The 19,558-nt window shown below is 52.9% G+C and overlaps 1 protein-coding gene and 1 long non-coding RNA gene across 2 annotated transcripts in view; one reads left to right on the forward strand and one right to left on the reverse strand.

The window, feature by feature from the left end:
• The window catches only part of LOC112063761 (uncharacterized), a 96,174-nt gene extending 88,365 nt beyond the window's left edge, over positions 1–7,809 (reverse strand). Inside the window, exon 1 of the long non-coding RNA XR_003680612.2 lies at positions 7,734–7,809. This is a non-coding gene — a long non-coding RNA (uncharacterized lncRNA). The remainder of the gene's footprint in view (positions 1–7,733) is intronic.
• A 196-nt stretch (positions 7,810–8,005) lies between these two features.
• Positions 8,006–19,558, forward strand: part of WDR1 (WD repeat domain 1) — a 39,708-nt gene continuing 28,155 nt past the window's right edge. Inside the window, exons 1-3 of the mRNA XM_007120642.4 lie at positions 8,006–8,187; positions 8,653–8,774; positions 18,870–18,960. Coding sequence (XP_007120704.2) covers positions 8,172–8,187; positions 8,653–8,774; positions 18,870–18,960 — 229 coding nt within the window. The 5' untranslated portion in view covers positions 8,006–8,171. The remainder of the gene's footprint in view (positions 8,188–8,652; positions 8,775–18,869; positions 18,961–19,558) is intronic.

The raw sequence follows: 19,558 nt of genomic DNA on the forward strand, positions 1-19,558 counted from the left end.
ACTGGTTCTTCTAGCTGCCGGTAGTTATCATGACACAGCCAAAGACCACTGCCCAGCCTAGTGCACCCAACAATGCTCTTACCCTGAAAAGTCTTCATCTATTAGTGTTATGACCATGGACCCCCATGTACATCTCCCCCACATCCATAGCTGGGACTCTTCCATGGACCTGAGGAACTAAATCTTTCAACAGTCATGGGAGAGTTAGCTGCATGATGTCATCTACTCCATGAAAATTATGGTCCAACCGCAACTCTAAGAATGTCACTATATGTTTAACACGCAGTGTGTTTTAGAAGTTAGTTTTAAGCACTACCAAAAGATACCAGACTACCCGCGAGCTGTTCTACTCCTCACACCGCAGGGCCCCTGGAAGCCCAAGCTTACAACTGCAAAGCATGTTGTCAGATCATCTGCTTGGTGGCCTAGCTTTTAAGTGACTAGATCACCTACCACCCAACTGCCCAAGCCGGAAACAGGCCATCACTGGGCTCCTTTCCTCACCCTGACATCTCGTTGCCTACACGTCTTTATCTACTTCCGGTCCCCATCACACACCCCACACGCTGTAAGTTTCAATTAGGTCACTTCTCTCAGAAGATATTCCAACACCTTAGGAAAGTGAGGAACCCCATGCCCCATGCCTCTGTAGCACCTCCAGCTACAGAGATGACATCCAAGATGCTATTCTTCCAAGTTATGTACTTGTAACAACTGTATCTGAGCAAGGTTATGCTTCTTCCCCAGAAGGAGCTCACGTTTTACAAAGGGATAGAAAGTATTCCAGGGCCTAGTACACCCTAGGTTTTCTATTTGTGTCTAACTTTTCAAGGCCCATCATTAATGCAATGGATATTTCAACTAACAAACATGATCCCATGAGTTGACACAGGCCAAACTTTTTTGGAAACATCCTTTAAGTATGTTTTCTTAATTCCACCCACGATCAAGGGTGATACTCAATATTTTGACACTAGATTAACGGAGTGGTTGGGTGGTGGGGAACCCAAGGGAGGGTTGAAACAAACTTTCTGTGAACCAATCCTGAACTATCATGACAAAGTAAACTGACATCCATCCAATGGCTGACTCCACACTTACTCTGCCTGGGATTAAGCCCTTACAATTTCCAAGTTTTAGATGTTCACAGTGGTGTTCCTGGGAACATTTCTCTTGATTCTACCACTCCTGGAATTAAACCACCTCTTCCCGTTGGTTTCTAGTGGTGCAGTAATTGAGAATCACTTCAACACCCATAGCACACCAGGCAGACACCAGATGCAGGGCTGATTTGCAGAAGTCATGCTGCCTGACCTACACAGTCTCGATCCTGCAGGAGCAAGCCTCCCAAGGACCCACCGTCATCCTCCGCAACATGTCTAAAGCCTCCAACTGTGGCCAACACCGCAGCATCCTCCAGTCTTCGGAATTTCAAGGGGACACAGATGCGCCAACATCCCGAGAAACGACAACTACAGCCCAAAGATTCATAGGGCTTAAATGGGATGGACATGCCAGAGGAGACTGCAAGCCTCTTGAAATTAAAACCAGATGCCAACCACTCCCAGACGTACACTAGTGGTGCTGCCTGATGCACTAACTTTGGAGGTAAATAAGCTGAGGCTCTGACACCAGCCTCACCCTCTGCAATCTCCCTTTGGAACTACCAACTTAAAGTTCATGTCGTCTGCATACAGAGGCCCTTACTATCCAGTCCCAACAATGCCATCAGTAGAGACTGGAGCCCACACAAACAGGGACCAGGAGCGTGGGCCTTCTCCAGGCCCAGACTCAAGCTGGGGGCATCGAGGCAGAGCTGTCTTGGGCCGCAGACACCACCCGCCCTCTGCCCTTGGAAGCAGAAGCACTTCATGGCCACGCCAGCCAGGCTGAGGAGTTCGGCCTCCTCACATCTCAGAGGCAGACTAGAGAAACGACCAATAAATGTGAAGCAGGTTTGGAGATGGCCAGTAGTGATGCCCCAAGGAGTCAGAGGCACTGACCTGGAGCAGGTGTTGGCAGAAGCCAGGATGAATTTCTAGAATGCTTCGGCAGTCCGAGATCCTCAGTTATGTGGGGCAGGCGTTGGAGCCACTTCTGCAGAATTGGGACTTGAAGACACCCTGCACTCAGTTATGGAGACTCAGAATTTTTCCACGCCTGCAGTGGCCAGGGAGAATGACCCAAGCGCTGACCAGACTAGAGTGCAAGGACACACCTGGGAAGCTTTCTGCAGAAAGCGAAGCCCCCTTGACCCAAGGCTCCACGTCATCACCAAGGGCACCAGCATGACTCTCAGACCAGACACTCCACAGTAACACAGGATGCCAAGAGATCCTGCAGCCGAGTGCCTGCTTCCTGGGTGCCACCCGGACAGAACCGTGCCCAGAGCCCAGCATCACAACCGACCACACAGCCAGCCAGAGACTGTTGGGTCATCTTCTGGCATCAGGACTGAGAGGCAGAGCACTTTGATTCTGAATATTTGCCCAAAAAGGGCAAACCCTTTCAAATGAAGTGTAATTGACATCATCCTTGAACTTGCCTGAAAGAGCTACTGGATTCTACCATTTCCTGGAACACGATCGAGTAAGTTGCCTATTCGAGAACACAACTAAGGCTGACAAGTGTTGGTCTGTCCAGTTTAGCCCTTTCTCATGTGCTTAGGACAACAGCTTGGGCTCTGGAGAAGGCAGACCCAAGTTTGAATCCTGGTTGTGCCCCTTGCTTTTGAACTTGGGCCAAGTCATAACCTGACCCAAGAGCATGCAAAAAAAACCAGTACCTGACTCACAGAAAGTGAGTGCAAGGGCAGAAGTCTGCTGTTCCAGAAAGGGAACCAGGGAGGCTGGGGTGAGGACAGGACTCCGTCACCTGTCCTCAGGGCACTTCACCCACCATGCTGAGTCTCAGGCAGCAGCGGAAAGGCAAGTGGGGCTGTGTTAGTTGTATGACTCATGGAGTTCTTTGTGCAAAAAGCAAAGGGGAGCAGGGGAATGGAGTGACTGCTGCCCTGCGGGGAGGAGTGAGTGAAGTACTTCGGCCCAAGTCTCTGAAACCAAGTTTGTGGGGCCCCTCTCCTGGATCTTAGAAGGATCAGATAATGAAGGTTGTTGTCTATGAGGTGATGGCTTAAAGAAATGAGGATAGGTCAGTAACTTGAGTAAAGAGGATATATCCCCTGAGCTATGTTTATTAAATCTAGACCAAAGCTATGCAGTGCTACTAAGTTCTTAGAAGTACATCCACCGGACATAACCTCAAAGGGGAAAGTTTTGTATGCAAGGTTCCATAGCTTGCAAGGAATTGCAAACTCTTACAGAACTAGTTAGAGGTGTTAGATACTCACCTGTTTGCAAAGCCCAGAGCCCTGCCAGCCTGTGAAACACTGTTTCTTGTCTTCAATTGAGCAGCCCAAGGAGGGACCCAGTAACAAGCTCACACACAGGGTTGGGGGTAAGAATTCACTTCTTTGTTCTTGCCTTGGAAGAACTTACAGAGGTTAACATTCATAGGTTTATATAGGCGGGTCAGGGTTTTGCATTATTAATCCTCTGACAAAGGTGTGGAGGACAAAAGCAGAGCTTTTGCTGTCATGGCCCTCAATAGTTCTCCCTTCTAGGAGGGCAGCCCCATGCCCTGCCCCAGGTTTCCAGGACACAAGGTGGGTACCATGTAGCTAAGTTTGCCCCCTGCGCCTTCACCACCCCAGTTCATAGCTAATTGGAGTATGGTTGTGAAACTGAGGACTAGATCCATTAAACTGTAACTTGCTTGAATAAGTTGTAACTTGCCTTTACTCATCAAGCTTGCTGTAATTGTTCTTGCAAATTGCATCCCCTCCAAGCTTCACCCAGCCTAGACTTATCAACATTCCTCTAACTGCCCCATATAGATAACAGCTGACACATGGGTCAGTAATAGTTAAGAGATGCCTAAGTGTTTTTCAGGAACTTGGAGCTACTTCTGGCCCAGCTCAAACCAGTCGAGACCACTGACCATTCAACTGGGCCTGCGTTGAGTGTCTGACGGATGACCTTTTGCCGTCACAGGGCCAAAAACACCCTCAGATCATGTTAATGTTGCCATTTTCTGAACACGAGTCCCGTGAACCATGCAACTCAGATACATGTGCAGAGCAGCGATTACCTCTTTTCCTGCCTCCAATCACCTTCCCCTGCGTCTCCAACCACCCTGTACTCTTCACCCATAAGTATGCCAAGCCCCTCACCTTCAGGGAGCCAGATTTGAGGTCCGTCCTCCCGTCTTCTCTCACTTGGGGGCCTCCTGAATAAGCCTTTTCTCAGCTACAAACCTCAGCGTCTCAGCATTTGGCTTGCTGTACTCATCAGGCGAATGAAACTGGTTCAGCAACAGAGGGACCCTTGATCCAACCTGGGCTCAGTTATCGGGGAATCTGGAAGTGAGGGTCTGCTTGTGAAGCAGATTGAAGGTGATGGCAGTAAGACTGGCTTAAGGTAGGAGAGACAGAGGTGATCGCTTCCAGGGACACTTTATAGAGATGCTTCTTGAGTGTGGCTTACCTGAGCTTGCTTACACGTTACAGAGAAGGACCCAGGAAATAGCAAGATTCCTAGAGGAGCAGGGCTAGTAATGGGGAGGTTACCCTAGTGCACAGCACATCCCGACATTCCCTTCCAAGAGGTGGGCTAGTCCAACCCTGAGCTCCTGGAGGGAGCAGTGCTCACCCTGCTCCGTTCCTCCTTCCAGCACTTGGCACGGAGCCCTTTTGCAGGGGCCCAGCGCACTCGAACAGGAAGGAGATCCCTTTCCTCAGAGCCTGACGTGAGAACACGAGCGTTGAAAGTGAGCAAGCAGAAGAAGTTCAGAACACCTGTCCAGGTGCTCCTTTGTTTCTCCCCAAAGCTCTGTATAGACTCCCAATTTATGGAGGAGGCAACACGGGCTGAGGCACATCCCGAGCCCTCGTTTTCACTACAAAGCAGTTGGCAGAACCAAAGGGGGCAAACGTAAAGCCTCTTCATACACACATCTAGAGCCAGACTAAGGGTTTCCTCCGAGTTACCCAACTCAGGTAACTGCAACCAGTTTCCCCAAAGCCAGCCTAGGAGTTCCTCCTGGAGAAAGACTTAAGGAGTTGCCCCAAAGTGCATGTTTTTAAGAGACACTATTTTACGTGCTTTGGAATTTAGTGCAAAGTCAGGTGATGCTCTTGTGGCTCATTCTCTCCAGGATGAGAATCAGCAGCTTCCTTTAGCTTGTCTGGTAGGCCCTGACCTTCACTAAGTATTGGAAAAACGTGGTCCCTGTTCTCATGTTTACAGCAGGGGCAGGGGTAAGCAAGCTGGATTGATCCAGCAGGCACAGCAACAAATGTTAAATGCTGCTTACATACAGTTTAAGAATTCAGTTGAATGGACTCTGGCCTTAAACTGGGGTGTCAGGGAAGGCCCGGGAACAGGTGCAGTAGCCCCCAGGCAGGCACTGTGCCAGTGGCAGGGCTGAAAGACTCGGTGAAAAGGCAGCTTGAGAGCCAGGCTAGGTGAGATATGGTGAAGGACTGAATGTGAGGGTGAGAATGGGTGGGTGAGGTTTCTGACCAGTGCAGCTAGAGAGATGGGGTCACTGGTCACTGCAGGAACGGACCCCCCCCCACAAAGGAGTCCGGTCTCATTCGCTTTGGTTTGGCCCTAGGTGGCTTCTCTGGGACATTCCCGAGGTGCCAGAGGCAGTTTCAGAAGTGAGGGTCTCAAAAGTGGCTGGACTGACACAGCAGTGAGTCACCTGAGTACAGTCGTTTCAGGGTCCCCACTGGAGGCCAAGGTCACATTGTTAGGTGGTTGTATTAAAGGCGTGGGTGAGGAGTAGGAGAAATGGAGGAGAGCTGGAAACACAGCTAGCCACAGCTCAAGTATCAGAGCCCTTACAGCTGAAACAACCAGACCAGGATCACCCCAGAGAAGAGCACCCCGCACCCCTCTTCCTTCCAACTGCCGCAACTCCCTGCCAAGTCACACTGTCTGCGATTTGTTTTATAAAGGCCAGCATCCCCACTGCACCCAAACTTTTCTCAAGCCCCCAGACCAACCTAATTTACTTGTAAGCTAAAAGAGCCATAGAGCCTAGCATCCTGCCAGGGGTTTGGAACTTAATTCTAAGCAAGTTTGCTTTATAGTCTCATTTTCACCGAGTCCAATGAGGCTTTACCGACATGCATAAGGGCTTGAGGCTGAGGCCTCAGTTTTACTTCCAAGTCAGTCCTTGCATTACATAGATGCCATAGGGATGAACTTAAGTTATCACACCTGCTCTTAACCCAGTCCTAATAAGGGTAATAATTAAATCCTGGTTTCTCAGAATAATTACAGCTCCCACTTATAGGACACTTGTTTTTCATTTCTGCTTTAGAAATCTCACCCTTATGTACAAAGACACAACATTTCTAGGGTCCTTCAATTCACAAAACTACCTTCCCATCTACCCTGTGCCAGAGACACACTCCCAACAATAGGGAACGGAGTATCAGGAATGCACCTGAAAGGGCTGGAAGGTTGCAGCTCAAAATAAGGTGGTCAGGGTAGGGGAGTTTCACTGAAAAAAGTGACGCGAGCAGAGCATTTAAGTACTTTTCAGAGTAATTCCAGGTAGCAAACAGAGGTGAGGGGGGACCCCGAAGGTGCAAGAGCAAGCCTGGGGCATTCCCGGGGTACCAAGAAAGCTGGGGTGCTGCAGAAAGCAAGGGGGAGCAGAGCTGAAGGCAAAGGAGAGTAAGATGGCGTCTCATGGACCCCATCACACAGGGCCCAGTAGGCCTCGTTAATCCCTTTGGCTTGAATTTTGAGATTCCAAGCGCCTACAAGTTTTAAGCTGAGGAACACATTTGATCTTCAGTTTTGAAACAAACAGACTGCACTCGGGAGAGCAGTCTGCGAAGGTGAAGGTCGGGGAGCAAAAGCCAAGAGACCAGATAGGAAACACCTGCGTTAACCCAGGTAAGACTTCAGGGCTCTGCAGGCCTATTAAGTGGAAGACGCAAAAAATGAACCTGGATGCACTCTGAAAAGAGAGCGAACAGGATTTCCCAGTGGATTAGAGAAAGTCAAGGATCACCCCGAGGTTTTCTAGTTTGGGCTTCAGGCCCTTTAACATATTCTCACATTTACCCTCCTCCGCACCAAATTCCGGTGGAAAGACAGTAGCCCCCAGCCCCCGCTCAAAGGTTTGGTTCAAAGTATTAACACCTGAGAACCCTTGCTTCTCCCCTCGCAACGAGCCGCTGCCTCGATCTTACAAGTGGAAGCTCCCTTTCCCTTCTGCTTTCTTCATTAGAAAATAAGCCCTAGTTTTCTTCGAACCTACATCCCCTTTGCTCTGTGGCTTCCTAGCTTTCTAAAAGGAAGTTTTGGGAGAGTTCGGCCCCGCAAGTTACATCCCTAAAGTTCCTCCTGCCAGCTGCTTTTTTCGAGGAAGGGCGACTCCCAGTTAGCCTCGCTTTAAAAAGAAAGCAAGAAAAAGCACTCTCCTACGTTTGCAAAACCCAAGCTGGCCCCTCACAGCTTCTGCAAACAGCAGGCGTCCACCCGGCCGGAAGGCTGGCGGCTCGGGAACGCCCGCTACGCAAACACAGGCAGGAAAAAGCCTTCCCCGGAGCGCTCCGCTGCTTTCAGCGCCCGCAAAACTTCAGCAAGAAGCAACCTCGAGTACCCCAACCTTCCGCCCACCCTTCCCCAGCGACCCCCACCCTCACAAACCTCGCCCACCAGTTCTCAAGAGCATTCTGACGCCCAGCACGGCGGGCCCCGCCTTTTCACAGGGCCGCGAGTGCCGTCACTTCCGGGGCGGGGCGACCGGGGGCGGGGCCCGCGCGGGGGGAGGGGCGCGGCAAGGTCCGCGCAGGCTTGCCGGGGCCGCAGCCTTCGAGCTGAGCGCTTGACTATATATGGTCAAAGCTGGGGGCGAGCTGCGCGCGGGGCCGCGCTTCCGGGTTCGGCGCGTACTCAGCGGCAGCGCGCAGGGCAGGGCGCGAGCCGGCCTCGGAGACCCGGCCTCGGACCGCCCCCTCCGCGCACCGCACGCCCGGCACCGCCTTTCGGCCCCTGTCCCCGGCTCGGCCTCGGCCCCGTCTGACTCTCGGCGCGCGCGGCCCCGGAGGCTCTCGGCGAGCGCTGCGCGGTAACAAGTGGGCAAGGATGCCATACGAGATCAGTAAGTGCCGCGGCCCGGTGCCCCCGGGGTGGGCTCCGGCCCTGCCTGGCCCCCTCGGCCATCGGCGGGGCGCGAGGAGCGGGCGGCCTGGAGGGGTCACCGGGGCGCGGGGGAGGGGTGCGGGCGCAAGCCGGTGAGCGACCCGCCGCCCTCAGGGGCGCCGGGCGGCGATCCCCGGCCAGGGGGGCGCCCCAAAGTTGGCGATGCGGTCGGAGCCCCCGGAGCCCCCGCATCTCTGAAGGGCCTGGTGGGGAGCGCGGACCAGGAAGTCGCGCCGTCCCCTGCGCTCCTTCAAAGTGGCGACCGCCTCTCCGGGTGGAGGCAACAGGTGACCGGCTGAGACCGGTCCAGGGCCCCTCTCCTTTTCCCCCTCTCCTCCCCTCCCCTGCTGTCTGTCCTCAGCCCGGTGGGGGGCCGAGGCAGGGGCTGCCCCTCATGTGCCCTGCTGCGTTTGTGTCTCTGCAGAGAAGGTGTTCGCCAGCCTCCCCCAGGTGGAGAGGGGTGTCTCCAAAATCATCGGCGGCGACCCCAGGGGCAACAATTTTCTTTACACCAATGGAAAGTGCGTCATCCTAAGGAACATCGACGTGAGTACCTACCCGCTTCCCCCTCACCAGGCGCTAGTTCCTTTCCTGAGCGCAGCTCCTGGGTGAATTCTTCCCCTTCCGCCACCTCAGCGGCCTGGGGAGAGGACGCCACGCCCCCTCAGCCTTGGGAAGACACCTGGGAAGCCCAGGAAGACAGCTGCAGATTTCTACAGGCCCAATTCTCTTTCTTCGTGGGGAAGCTGAGACTCAGATTAGTTCAGTTCAAGAGAAGAAGGGCTCTGGGTTCGAGGGATGGGACCTTGACCTTGGGGTGGTTGGTGACTTGGCCTCGCTGAGTCCCAGTTTTCTCATCTGTAAAATGGAGGTGATGAGATGAGGCTTCCCTCCACTTTGCCCGGCTGCCTGGGCCCCCTGAGTGAGACACTACATCCCTCCAGCCCAGCATGCCTGGCAGACACCCAGCACTGGTTAAATGGCACTCGTGTTTAATCATTTCACATCCAGGGTCCGCCAGTGTGGCAGAGCCCGGACTCACAGGCAGGCCTCTGCATTTCAGTTTGATCTTCCACCTACAAATCTGAGCCCCAGTGCAAAATCAGGAACCAGTGTTTTCCCATGAATCATCTGCATGGGCATCCTGTACCCAGGCTGAGAATGCTTCTAGAGCCCACTCCTTGGGAAATGCTGGAAATTTTCCATTACCGCTCTGTAATCATTGAAATGACCTAGTCTGCCGGTCAGTCTCTCGGCTGCTAGGACGACACGTGGAAATCTTTTCTTCTGCCTGCCTCAGCTGAGTGGTGCGGTGGGGTATGGAAGCCAGAGGTACCAACATGACCATTTGGGGGTGTATCGGGGGTTTCTGCTGAGCTTGGGGTGGGACCTTGTGCACAGTTTGTAGGTGGGTGGTTTTGATTGGCGATGCCCCTAAGGGATGTCAACTTAAATTCACATGTGTTGTGCATGATTACCCTTGGGGGGTTGGAACTGTCGCTTTTGAGATGCCCGTGTTCTCGGGAGCCTCAGGGCTGGCTGAGGGAATGAAGGGGCTCTGTGGGCCTTGGTTTCCTTGTCTGTGAGAGGAGAGGCCCCTGTGTGGAATGCGGTGCTTCTGGCTCTGCCCCCATCTCTCTGGTCAAGCCAAGCAGTCTGCTGGGAGACAGAACTCTATTTGGCAGTTTCTCCCCTGCCCAGGATGGCTGGGCACCTCACTGGAGGGGGGTGGGTGGGTGTGAATGTGCCTTGAAGGTGCTAACAGCTCCTCTTCTAGATATGGATTCCTAGAAAGTGGATCCCGCCTTGCTCAGAACTGGGGGAAACATCACCAAGGACTTAGATCATAAAGATCTGGAGGTCTCCAGAGAGGTCCTGAGATATTGAGAAAATAAAAGTTGAGATGGCCCTTAGTAGATAGATACTCACTTGTAGTTTGTCAAATAAAATGGGCAAAAGCATTCTCAGGGATACAGTACAGTGGAATGAATGCTTGGGTTTGTCCCTAACAAGGCACACACACATCGTGGCAGGCTACACTCACTTCCAGATGGGAGACCTCACATGAAGACCTACTGTGTGTCTGGTACCATGAAAGGTTCTTAACCTTCAGCATCTCCTTTATACCCTGCCCCCCCTGCAGTAGACCCATTGCTCAGAACTGGGGTCAGGCTCAGCGAGGTGAAGGTAGCCAGTAATGGGAGCTGCTTCCAGTGGAGAAGCTGTTTACAGCCACAGACAAGCACCCTCTTTGCAGGAGGCAAAAAAAGGGTGCTTGCTGGACCTGACTTGTGGAACCCATTCTGCTTGTTCTTCTGAGCTTTTTATTCTTATCAGTACTCCAGAGTTCACCATTCTCTTTTGAGGGTGCATCTGCTTTCCTTTCCCATCTATTTGTAAGTTTCTACAGGGCCAGGACAGCATTGGGATGCTGATGTGTTCCTTCCTCTCTGTTCTGGACATACATCAGGCATTTAGGCTTTTGTTCAATGGGGGTGGACCATTGGTAGTTGAGTAAAGGTGGGTACATTTTTAATTAGGGCAGAGTACCCCTGGGAAAAAGACATGAATCTAATGAACATTCCGGAAATAGGAAGGAAGGTCGTCTGGTTGGAATACAGGCTCAGAGTAGAGAAGAGACATGAAAGGGAGGAGGGGACCAGATGGTGGAATGTCCAACAGATGTCTGATTGGCAGCTCATACTTAATGTGCCCAAACCATATTTGGGTTTCCCATGTGTCTGTCCCCAGAACAGTGATGCCACTCCTCAGCTGGTCAGGCCCCAACCTTGGACTTCTCCTCGGTTCCCCCTTCAGTGCCACATTTAGTTCTTCAGTGAATCCTGTTGACTCTACATTCAAAGACTGCAGAATCTGACAGAACTGCTCATCCAATCTACCATGCTCTCTCACCTGGATTGCAAAAACAAAAGGCCAACCTGGTCTTCCACCCTGGCCCTCCTCTAGTCTGCTCTCAGCACCACAGCTGGGCCAGTTATATTAAAATATGAGATCAAGTTGCTCCTTTGCTCTCCCCGACCCACTGAGGCTGATAGGGCCTTGCTGTCCAGCCTTGCACCTTTGATATCACCTCACTGCTCACCTTCTCCCACTGGCTCCAGGCACCCCGGCTTCTGTGCTCTCCCTGGAGCACGCTCCATATGGGTCTCAGGACACGGGCATTGCTGTGCCCTTTGTCTGGATATTCTTTCTTCAAATAGCTGCATGGCTCACTCCCTGTCTTGGTTTATGTTTCTGTTTAGATGTTGCCATGTGGCAGGGGCCCCTCCTAAATAGCACTCCCATCCTGGCCTTCTCTGCCCTTATGGTGCTAATGGTGCATGGGGAGCCAGCCAGCAAGCAGCCACCCTAACCTGCTATGTCCTGGCCTAGCACAGTACCTGGCATATAGTAGGTGCTCAGTAAGTCATTTGTTGATTGAAAGGCCTTGAAAGCCAGGCTGTGTCGTGGAGATAATAGGCAGCCACTAAAGGTTTTACTGCAAGGAAGTAAGAAAGGCTTAGCCTGGTTCAGGCTGCTGGACCTAAATTGTGTGGCATCCACCTTTATTAACACCAAGCAGGTATCAGACCCTTGCTGACCTTCCACTTGGAGCCACGGCTGTCATTCACTTCATTTCCTTAAAAGTTGTTTTGTGAACCCAGCATAATGGCACTTCTTAAGCTGGTAGAAAAGAGTGTTTCTTATCTATTTTCTTTCAACACATCCGATTGCCACACCTTGGAGAGGAAATTCTCCATAGTTAAAAGCATGCAGTGATGTGGCCGTTCAGAAAGGAGTATTACAGAAGGAGGGAACCTGATACACTCTTAACTCTAGGCCTGCATCACCTAGATGTAGTCTGGGAAGGTTCCTCCCAGTGGCTATGAAGGAGCCTCTTCATATTCTGAACTGCCCAGGATCACTTTCCTGTAAAACAGCTTTGGCAAGTGAGCCTCCCGGCAGAGGCCCTTCCACTGCCAGAAGCAGTCAGCAGATTTGCTACAAGGGCAAGTTTGGGGCTTGCTTTTTAAAATATCCAGTCCTTAAATTCCGGAACTAATATATATATTTTATATGTGTGCGTATATATATATATATATATATATATATATATATATATATATATATATATATACGCGCGCGCACACACACATATACACACACACGTATATATGTGTATACATACACGTGTGTGTGTATATATGTATTTGGAAAAGATGATTTATATAAAGTTAAACTCCAGGGAGCGCAATGTTTGTAGCAGTTTGACGTTGCTCTGCTTCCAGTCACAGGATCAGTGGACTCATCTCCTTGAACAGAGTATAGACCAGGTTGGGAGATGTTGAACTTGAGTGCTGAGTTTCACGCAGAATGATCTGCTGCCGGTCGTGTGCAGAAGGGCCACTTGTGCGTCCCCTTCAGGTGGGGAAGAAGGACTGACCTCGTCCCTTCTGTCCCATTGCACGTGCCTCTGAGTCCCTGCTGCATGCCCGGGATGGCCGCCGGCCCCGCGGGGAGCGCAGACACAGAAGCCCTGCCTGCGCGGAGCTCGCTGCCTTGGGTGGGAGTGAAACGGACCCCCGGGTGACAGGAGGAAGTGGCGTGTTTGATTACCGCCTGGACAGAAAGCCAGCAGGCAGCACACGTGTGGGGTCCAGGGCAAGGAGAGCACTGAGGAAGCTGTGGCTCCGAGAAGACCCCGGAGCCAAGTGGAGCCCGAGTGGTGGGGACTTGCCTCGCTGGCTCCCAGGCCAGCGACCCTCAGGTGCTTTGGATGTGACATCAGTGTCACCCCCCTCCCCCTCCCATTGCCGGTCGTGGTGCGGCCCCCCATGTGTCAGCTGGCTCCGGATGGGCACTTCCATTTCTCTCCCTTCCACCCTTCCCCCTCCACCTCCTTTACTTGAGCCCGAGTTAATCCTGTTACAAGTATTTATAAGCACCTGCTTTGTAGTGAAGCCCATGCATAATTCTGGAGACACCCCAGCAAAAAGCCTGTCCTCATGGAGCTTGCAGTCTCCCAGGGAAACCGACACTGAGACGGGACTAATGCTGAGAGGAGGAGACATGGCGTGCCGTGAGGACTTCTGAGCAGCTGGGGGCCCGGGAAGGGACCAGTCAGTGGAGATGGGGTGGCGAGAGGGCCCCGCACAGGTTGTGGAGTTTTGTGGCTGGAGCACTGGAGTTGGGGGGAGTGACAGGCAGGCAGGAGAGGGTGCCGGGCTCTGGTGCTGGGGGCCGGGCGGCTCTGAGACAGCCCGGCCCTGACCAGAGGCCACCAGAACCATGAAAAGTTTCAGCAGATAAGCAGTGCGGTAGAGAACTGGTTCTGTATCTAAGATGTGAGGCAGGAGGGAGACCGGTTAGGAAGCTGCTCAAAGATTAAGGCATCATCCGCTGGTTCATCCGATCCTTGATCCTCGGTCTTGGTGCTGCCCACACACATTCCATCTTGCCGAGCCCTGCCCGCAGCCACAGTGCCCAAGATTAAATCAGTGGTTCTCAGTGAAGCAGTTTCGCCCCTGCTTCCACCCTGCTAAGGGATGCTTGGCAATGTCTGAAGACATTTTTGTGCTACTGGTATCTAGTGGGTAGAGGCCGGGGTGTTGCCAAACATCCCACAATGCACAGGGCTGTCCTGCAGCCCAAAGTGTCAGCAGGGGTGATGGAAGAACTTAGAACTTAGCGCTTTAGAAGAAGTGTGTCCTGAGTGCTTTGGGAACAAGAGGGAAGGACCAGCTGTGCCACAGAGCTGCAGGGAAGGCTTCTGGGGAAAGGGCACTTTTGAGTTGGGTTTTGGAGGGTGAGTAAGAGTTCTCCAGGAAGGGCATTGAGACAGCAGAGATGGGGGGAGTCTAGACAGGGAATACAAGTGCATGGAGGTTGGAAGAAGTGGTGAATCAGACCTGGGCCCTGCCCTCTATGGGAAGCTTTGTGGGTATAAGAATGACATGTAGTCCAAGGTAGAAAGTAATAAGGGCAGTGGGGAGGGAGGTTAGGGAAGGTAGTGTGAGCTTTCTGGGCTGGGAGAGATATTTCCAGCTTGGAGCATCAGAGAAGGCTTCTTGGAGGAGGTAACCTTTGCCTGAGGTTAAAAGATAATTAGGAGAAGGTTATCTGGGACCGGGAAGTAGGGAAGATATTCCAGACCGAGGCAGATAAAGGGAAGAGTGTCACAGCTAGCGATCTGATAGAGGGCAGAATGGGAAATGGACTTTGGACCATAGGTCCAGACATATGGCTGCGTTCCTCTGGGTGAGAGGGAGGCTTGAAGGTTGAGCAGGGCAGGTTGATCGCCCTGTGTATGAAGTCACTGGTTCACTGCTGGACCCTGGGCCAGCCCAGAGGAGGTGCAGGTGTGGGGAGTTCTTTGGAGGAGTGAATGTACAATACTTGGTGTGTTCTCACCACCTTCTGGGGCACTGTGATCAGGCTGAGCCTCTGGGTTTGGACCTGCAGGTCTGGAAGCACAGAGGTTTGTGGAGCTGCCTGGCAGCCGGGTCGCTCTGTAGTCCTTCGAGTTGAGCCCTCGTCGCCAGTGAGCAGAGGACCCTGCAAGTTGTGTTTGCTGCACAGGTCCCACTACCAGCGCCTGCTTTTAGGAACTGGGTGTGTTTAGAAAGCCAGTGCTCTGGAAACTTAATCCTCCTGAAGGTCGTGCTCACTTTGCCTGGTTTGGAGGAGGCCCAGGTCCTTCTCCGGAGGCCTCCGCAGCACTGTGTCCTGCAGCTTCAGTGGTTGGGCGGCCTTCCCGATCCCTGACATGTCCACTGGGTTCACAGGGGGCCAAGTGTGCCGTGGCAAGCCGCCTTGCACTGTGGCCGGAGCCACCCCTTCACCTTACTTGTAAAGTGCGGTGGTGACCTCTGACCTCAGCACCTGAGCCTCAGGACAAAGGAACGTGAGAGAGCCTTGAGGGGCCCTTTTAGTGATTTCCCCCCCTGTGTTGTGGAAAGGCTGGGGGGGAGATTGCTTAGCTTGCTGCTGGGCGGGGGCTCTGCTCACAGGTGGGAGGTGAGAGTGGCCTCCTCCTCCAAGGCACCTGCACTGCTGGGCCCTGAACCAGCCCTCTGCAATGATGCGATCAGAGTTGGTATGTAGAGCCTGGTGGATCAATGGAAGGCAGAGGGGTCCGTTCGAATGACAATGTCAGGATATTGTCCCGGTCCCAGGACGGGCAGGAAGAACTGGATGGGGTCTGGCTGGGGTGGAAAGACAAGGTGGGATTGAGAGCTGTTGCAGAAGATGGGACAGTGCTGGGGCAGGCCTGTGGGGTGGGGGGTCACAGGCGGGGGGCAGGGCTGGGATGAGCCTGGGGTCTCGGTGAGATGACAGGAGGTTTTCACGGGCTCTGCCTGCCTCTGTGCACATCTGCTAGGGACCCACGGGCCTCAAATGCCAGGGCTTCCTCCTGGTTTCTGCCTGAAGTCCCTTGTCCCCTGATGGAGGCAGGGCAGGAAGGAAGTCCTAGGGGAGGGGCACCCCAGCCTCACACCCTCTGGCAGGGCAGAAAACCCAGCCCGCCCTGAAGGTCTCCCTGCGGCTCCTGGAGTTGGCTTCCTTCCCTTCCTGTCTCATTCCCCGTTCCCGAGTGCTTCCCCAGATAAACTGCACACCCTAAATCCTGTTTTCCCTGGAGACCGCGGAGGGGGGAGGGGAAGAACTGCTGCCCGCTCTGAGGGTCTGAGTCCTGACCCTGCTGGTCTGCGATGAGCCTGGCCTGCAGTGGACACGTTGGGCACAAGGAGGCATCATCTTTGGCTCAAGTAGCCGGCCTCCCTGTGTGCGGAGCAGCAGGGAGGGCTTGCTGCTGATCGGACGTATTGTGTTCTTTATGTTCAGCCTGGAGAACTTGCCCCCAGTTGTATTGGGAATACGGACGAGGTGCTGTCTCATCCAGCCCAGAGCCTGCTAGGGATGACCCTGGGGTTTCACTCACCCTGACCATTTAGGGGGAGGACTTTTAGGGGCAGAACTTCCTCCCAGAGCGGCTGCTTACTCATCTTCCACCAGCCACCCACTCACCCTCTAAGGGCAATGCCAGGCTGTACATCAGCGTGGGCATCGCCCTCGGGGGGATGGCTCTCCCATCCGTAGTGCCCACGTGTGGGTGTGAGAGTCCTCGGTCAGCCTCGAAATGGACAACTGAACAAGAGCCTTTGTGGCGGCCTGGCCACAGACCACTTTTGCCAGCTTCTCTGAGGGAAGTTGTCTCCGTTAGAATGTTCGGGTACAAAGGACTAACCTGGGCAGGGACAGGTTGGGTTAGATGGACGTTTAATGGATCCTGGGGGGGGTCATCATTTTATTGAGGTGTAATTTAGGTACGAGAAAATCCATCCGTTTTAAGTGCACAACTTGAGTTTTGACAAATTGATACTGTCCCATCACCACTGCCATGATCATGATACAGAACGTTCCAGTCACTCCCAAAAGTGCCCTCTTGCCCCTCACACTCTGTCGGCCTCTCCACCCTCCCCCCAGGCCCTGGCAGCCCCGACCTGCTTTCTGTCACTGTGGGCTTACCTTTCCTAGACTTTGATCAGAAAGGAACCATGCAGTGTGTTCTCCTTTGCATCCAGCTGTGTCACTTAGCGTAGGCTTTCGAGGCTCCTTCCTGTGGTTGAGGGTATTTAGAAGTTTGTTGCTCTCTGTTGGCCGAGTCGTATTCCGCTGGATGAACAGTGCGGTTTGCTTCTCCAGGCACCTGTGGGAGGATGTTTGGGTTGTTTCTGCTTGGGAGCTGTCACGAACCTTCAACCATGTGTGTCTTTTTGTGGACATGCACTTTTCTCTTGGACAAATACCTAGGAGTGCGATTGCTGCGTTTTTGCCTAAGTGTATCTTTATAAATAACACACTGAACTATTTTCTGGCTGTATTATTTTGCATTCCCACCAGCAATATATAAGCATTCCAGACTGTACCCCACCCATCCTTGCCAACATTGGTGACGTCAGTCTTAATTTATTGACTCTAGTGAGTATGTCATGGTTTCTCATTGTAGTTCTGATTTGCATTTCCCAAAAGGCTAATGACATTGAGAGCTTTTTCATGTGCCTGTTTGCCATTCAGAATATCTTTGGATGCCTGATATATTTCTAATTTCATTAAACATGTTTATTTTGTAATGGCTTAATTTATGAGCTACATACATACTATATCATATGATGCTAAGTGTTAAGTCCTGGGGGAAAAGGGCTATGTAAACTTTTTTCCCCCCAAAAAAACTCTTATTGAGCATCTGTTATTTGCCAACTGCTGTGATGGCTAAAGAGATAAATGCACATGAAGCAGGTCAAATAAGAGTTGGAGGAGAGGGGCAAGAAGGCCAGGGACTGGTATGTGTCATAACTGCCTTAGGGTCGTGTGAACTGCTTTGGAAGCACAGGAGAGAGAAGCACAGGAGGCTTCGCGCAGATTTCTCCTCAGGCCTGATAAATGGGTGTTAGCAGGCAGGGAGAGGTGTTGCTGGCGAGGGCACGGCATTTACGGAGACAGGGGGCTTACAAGAAAGGCAGGAGTGTGGTTGCCGGGGCTAGAACTTAGGGGGCGCTTCTCTGGGCTTACTCCGGTGGGATGGGGCGGGGGGATCCCGTGGTCGGGAGGCTGAGAAGGGTCCAGGCCTCTGACCTTGGCGAGGGGAATAAGGAGGGGGTGGAGGGGAGACAACGGGGTGGTTGTAAGAGGTGGGGTCAGTTGGGGGTCAGGTTAGGTGTGCCTGCAGCAGCCTCCCTGGGACCTGATGTGTCCACAGCCTGTGGGAAGCTGCCTCTTTTCCACGGGCACTTGGCTCGCGGAAAGCTGTCAGTGGGTATCAGGGATTAGATGGCTCCATCTTTCTTCCCTCCTGGGAGAAGGCTCGGCTGTGGAGACAGATGGAGAGCATCTCAGCACGTGCTCCAGGTTTGCTGAGAACCCTTGGTTGTGTGTGCAGGGGTGGAGGGAGTGCCGTGATCTACTTAGAGTAAATTCTACGTTGAAACCTTACTGCTGAGTAGCAAAGATGCTCCTGGTCCCAGCTGGCCCTGTTCTTGCTGCAGAGTCCAGCCAGCCTTGGATTTGTGCCACAAAAGGCAGTTTCCCAAACGAGGGATTTGGACGAGGAGAGGCTCCTGGCTGCCTGCCCCCCTCTGTTGCTGCACCTCTAGGCCAAAGGCTCTGGTTCGGGTCAGACACTGCCTGGCAGCCTGTGATAGAGTTGGTTCTGAACAAGGGAGACCCGCTTTGGGACTGGACTCAGAGAAGGCAGCAGCAGCCGGCAGCTCCCCAAAGTGGGAGAAAATGAGAGTCATAGATTTTTTTCTAATTTTTTCTAAGTTTCTAATGAAACTTGTATTTCCTGTGTATATTTCACAAATACATATTTGCTTGCACTCTGGCAAGGAAGGAAAAGCAGACAAAGGAAAGAAAATCACCTCGAATTTTATAAGAGTTAAAAACTACCACCCAGGCAGGGAAGTATAGTTCTGGGATTTTTTTTATGGAGGTTTTGACTTCAGTATTTGTATGTGTGTGTGCGGGGTGTGGGGGTGTGTGTGTGTGTCATTTTCCCACCCAAATCCATTAATCCGGAGAGCGGAAAGCAGTCTGCCTGCTTCTTGGTTCCCTGTGTTCATTCTGGTCTCCTCCCTGCAGAACCCGGCCATTGCTGACATCTACACGGAGCACGCCCACCAGGTGGTGGTGGCCAAGTACGCGCCCAGCGGATTCTACATCGCCTCTGGAGGTACCTGTCTGTCCTCGCGCATGGCTCCTTGGTCCATGTGGTGTGCCCCCCCACCCCGCCCTGCCCCAGTCCTGGGGCCAAGCTGGGCGCCTGGCTTGGGAGGGTGTGGGGTGGAGGAGGCAGGGAGGAAGAGGGAAGACCCTCAAGGAGCGTGGGGGTGGCAGGTGGGGCGAACGTGATGAGTTTCAGTTGGGGCTGACAAGGAACATGTAAGCCAGCAAAAAGCCCCTTTCCAGAACTCCAGCTGGCCGTGTTCCAGCTGGTTCCAACTCGGAGATCAGTGGAGATGCTCACGTGAGGTTGGCTGGAGGCCTCTGCGGGCAGCTGTACCATGATGTATTAGAGCCTATTTTGTGTGTGTGTGTGTGTGTGTGTGTGTGTGTGTTTCTGACTTGTGGCTTTGTCTCACGTCACCTTTTGCTGTTCCGTTCCCTGTACCGAGCACACCGCCAGCCTCAGGCAAGCACTTGTTCCATTGGTGGTCAGGGCCTTGGTTCCATCCAGCCGGGCTTTTGTGTGGCTCAGTGGGAGGCTGGGCAAGAGGAGGGACGTGAGCTCATCACACTGTAGGATGCTCTATTCACCCGATTCTTCGAGG

This window comes from Physeter macrocephalus, chromosome 7 (genome assembly GCF_002837175.3).
Source record: "Physeter macrocephalus isolate SW-GA chromosome 7, ASM283717v5, whole genome shotgun sequence".
NCBI classification, from domain to species: domain Eukaryota; kingdom Metazoa; phylum Chordata; class Mammalia; order Artiodactyla; family Physeteridae; genus Physeter; species Physeter macrocephalus.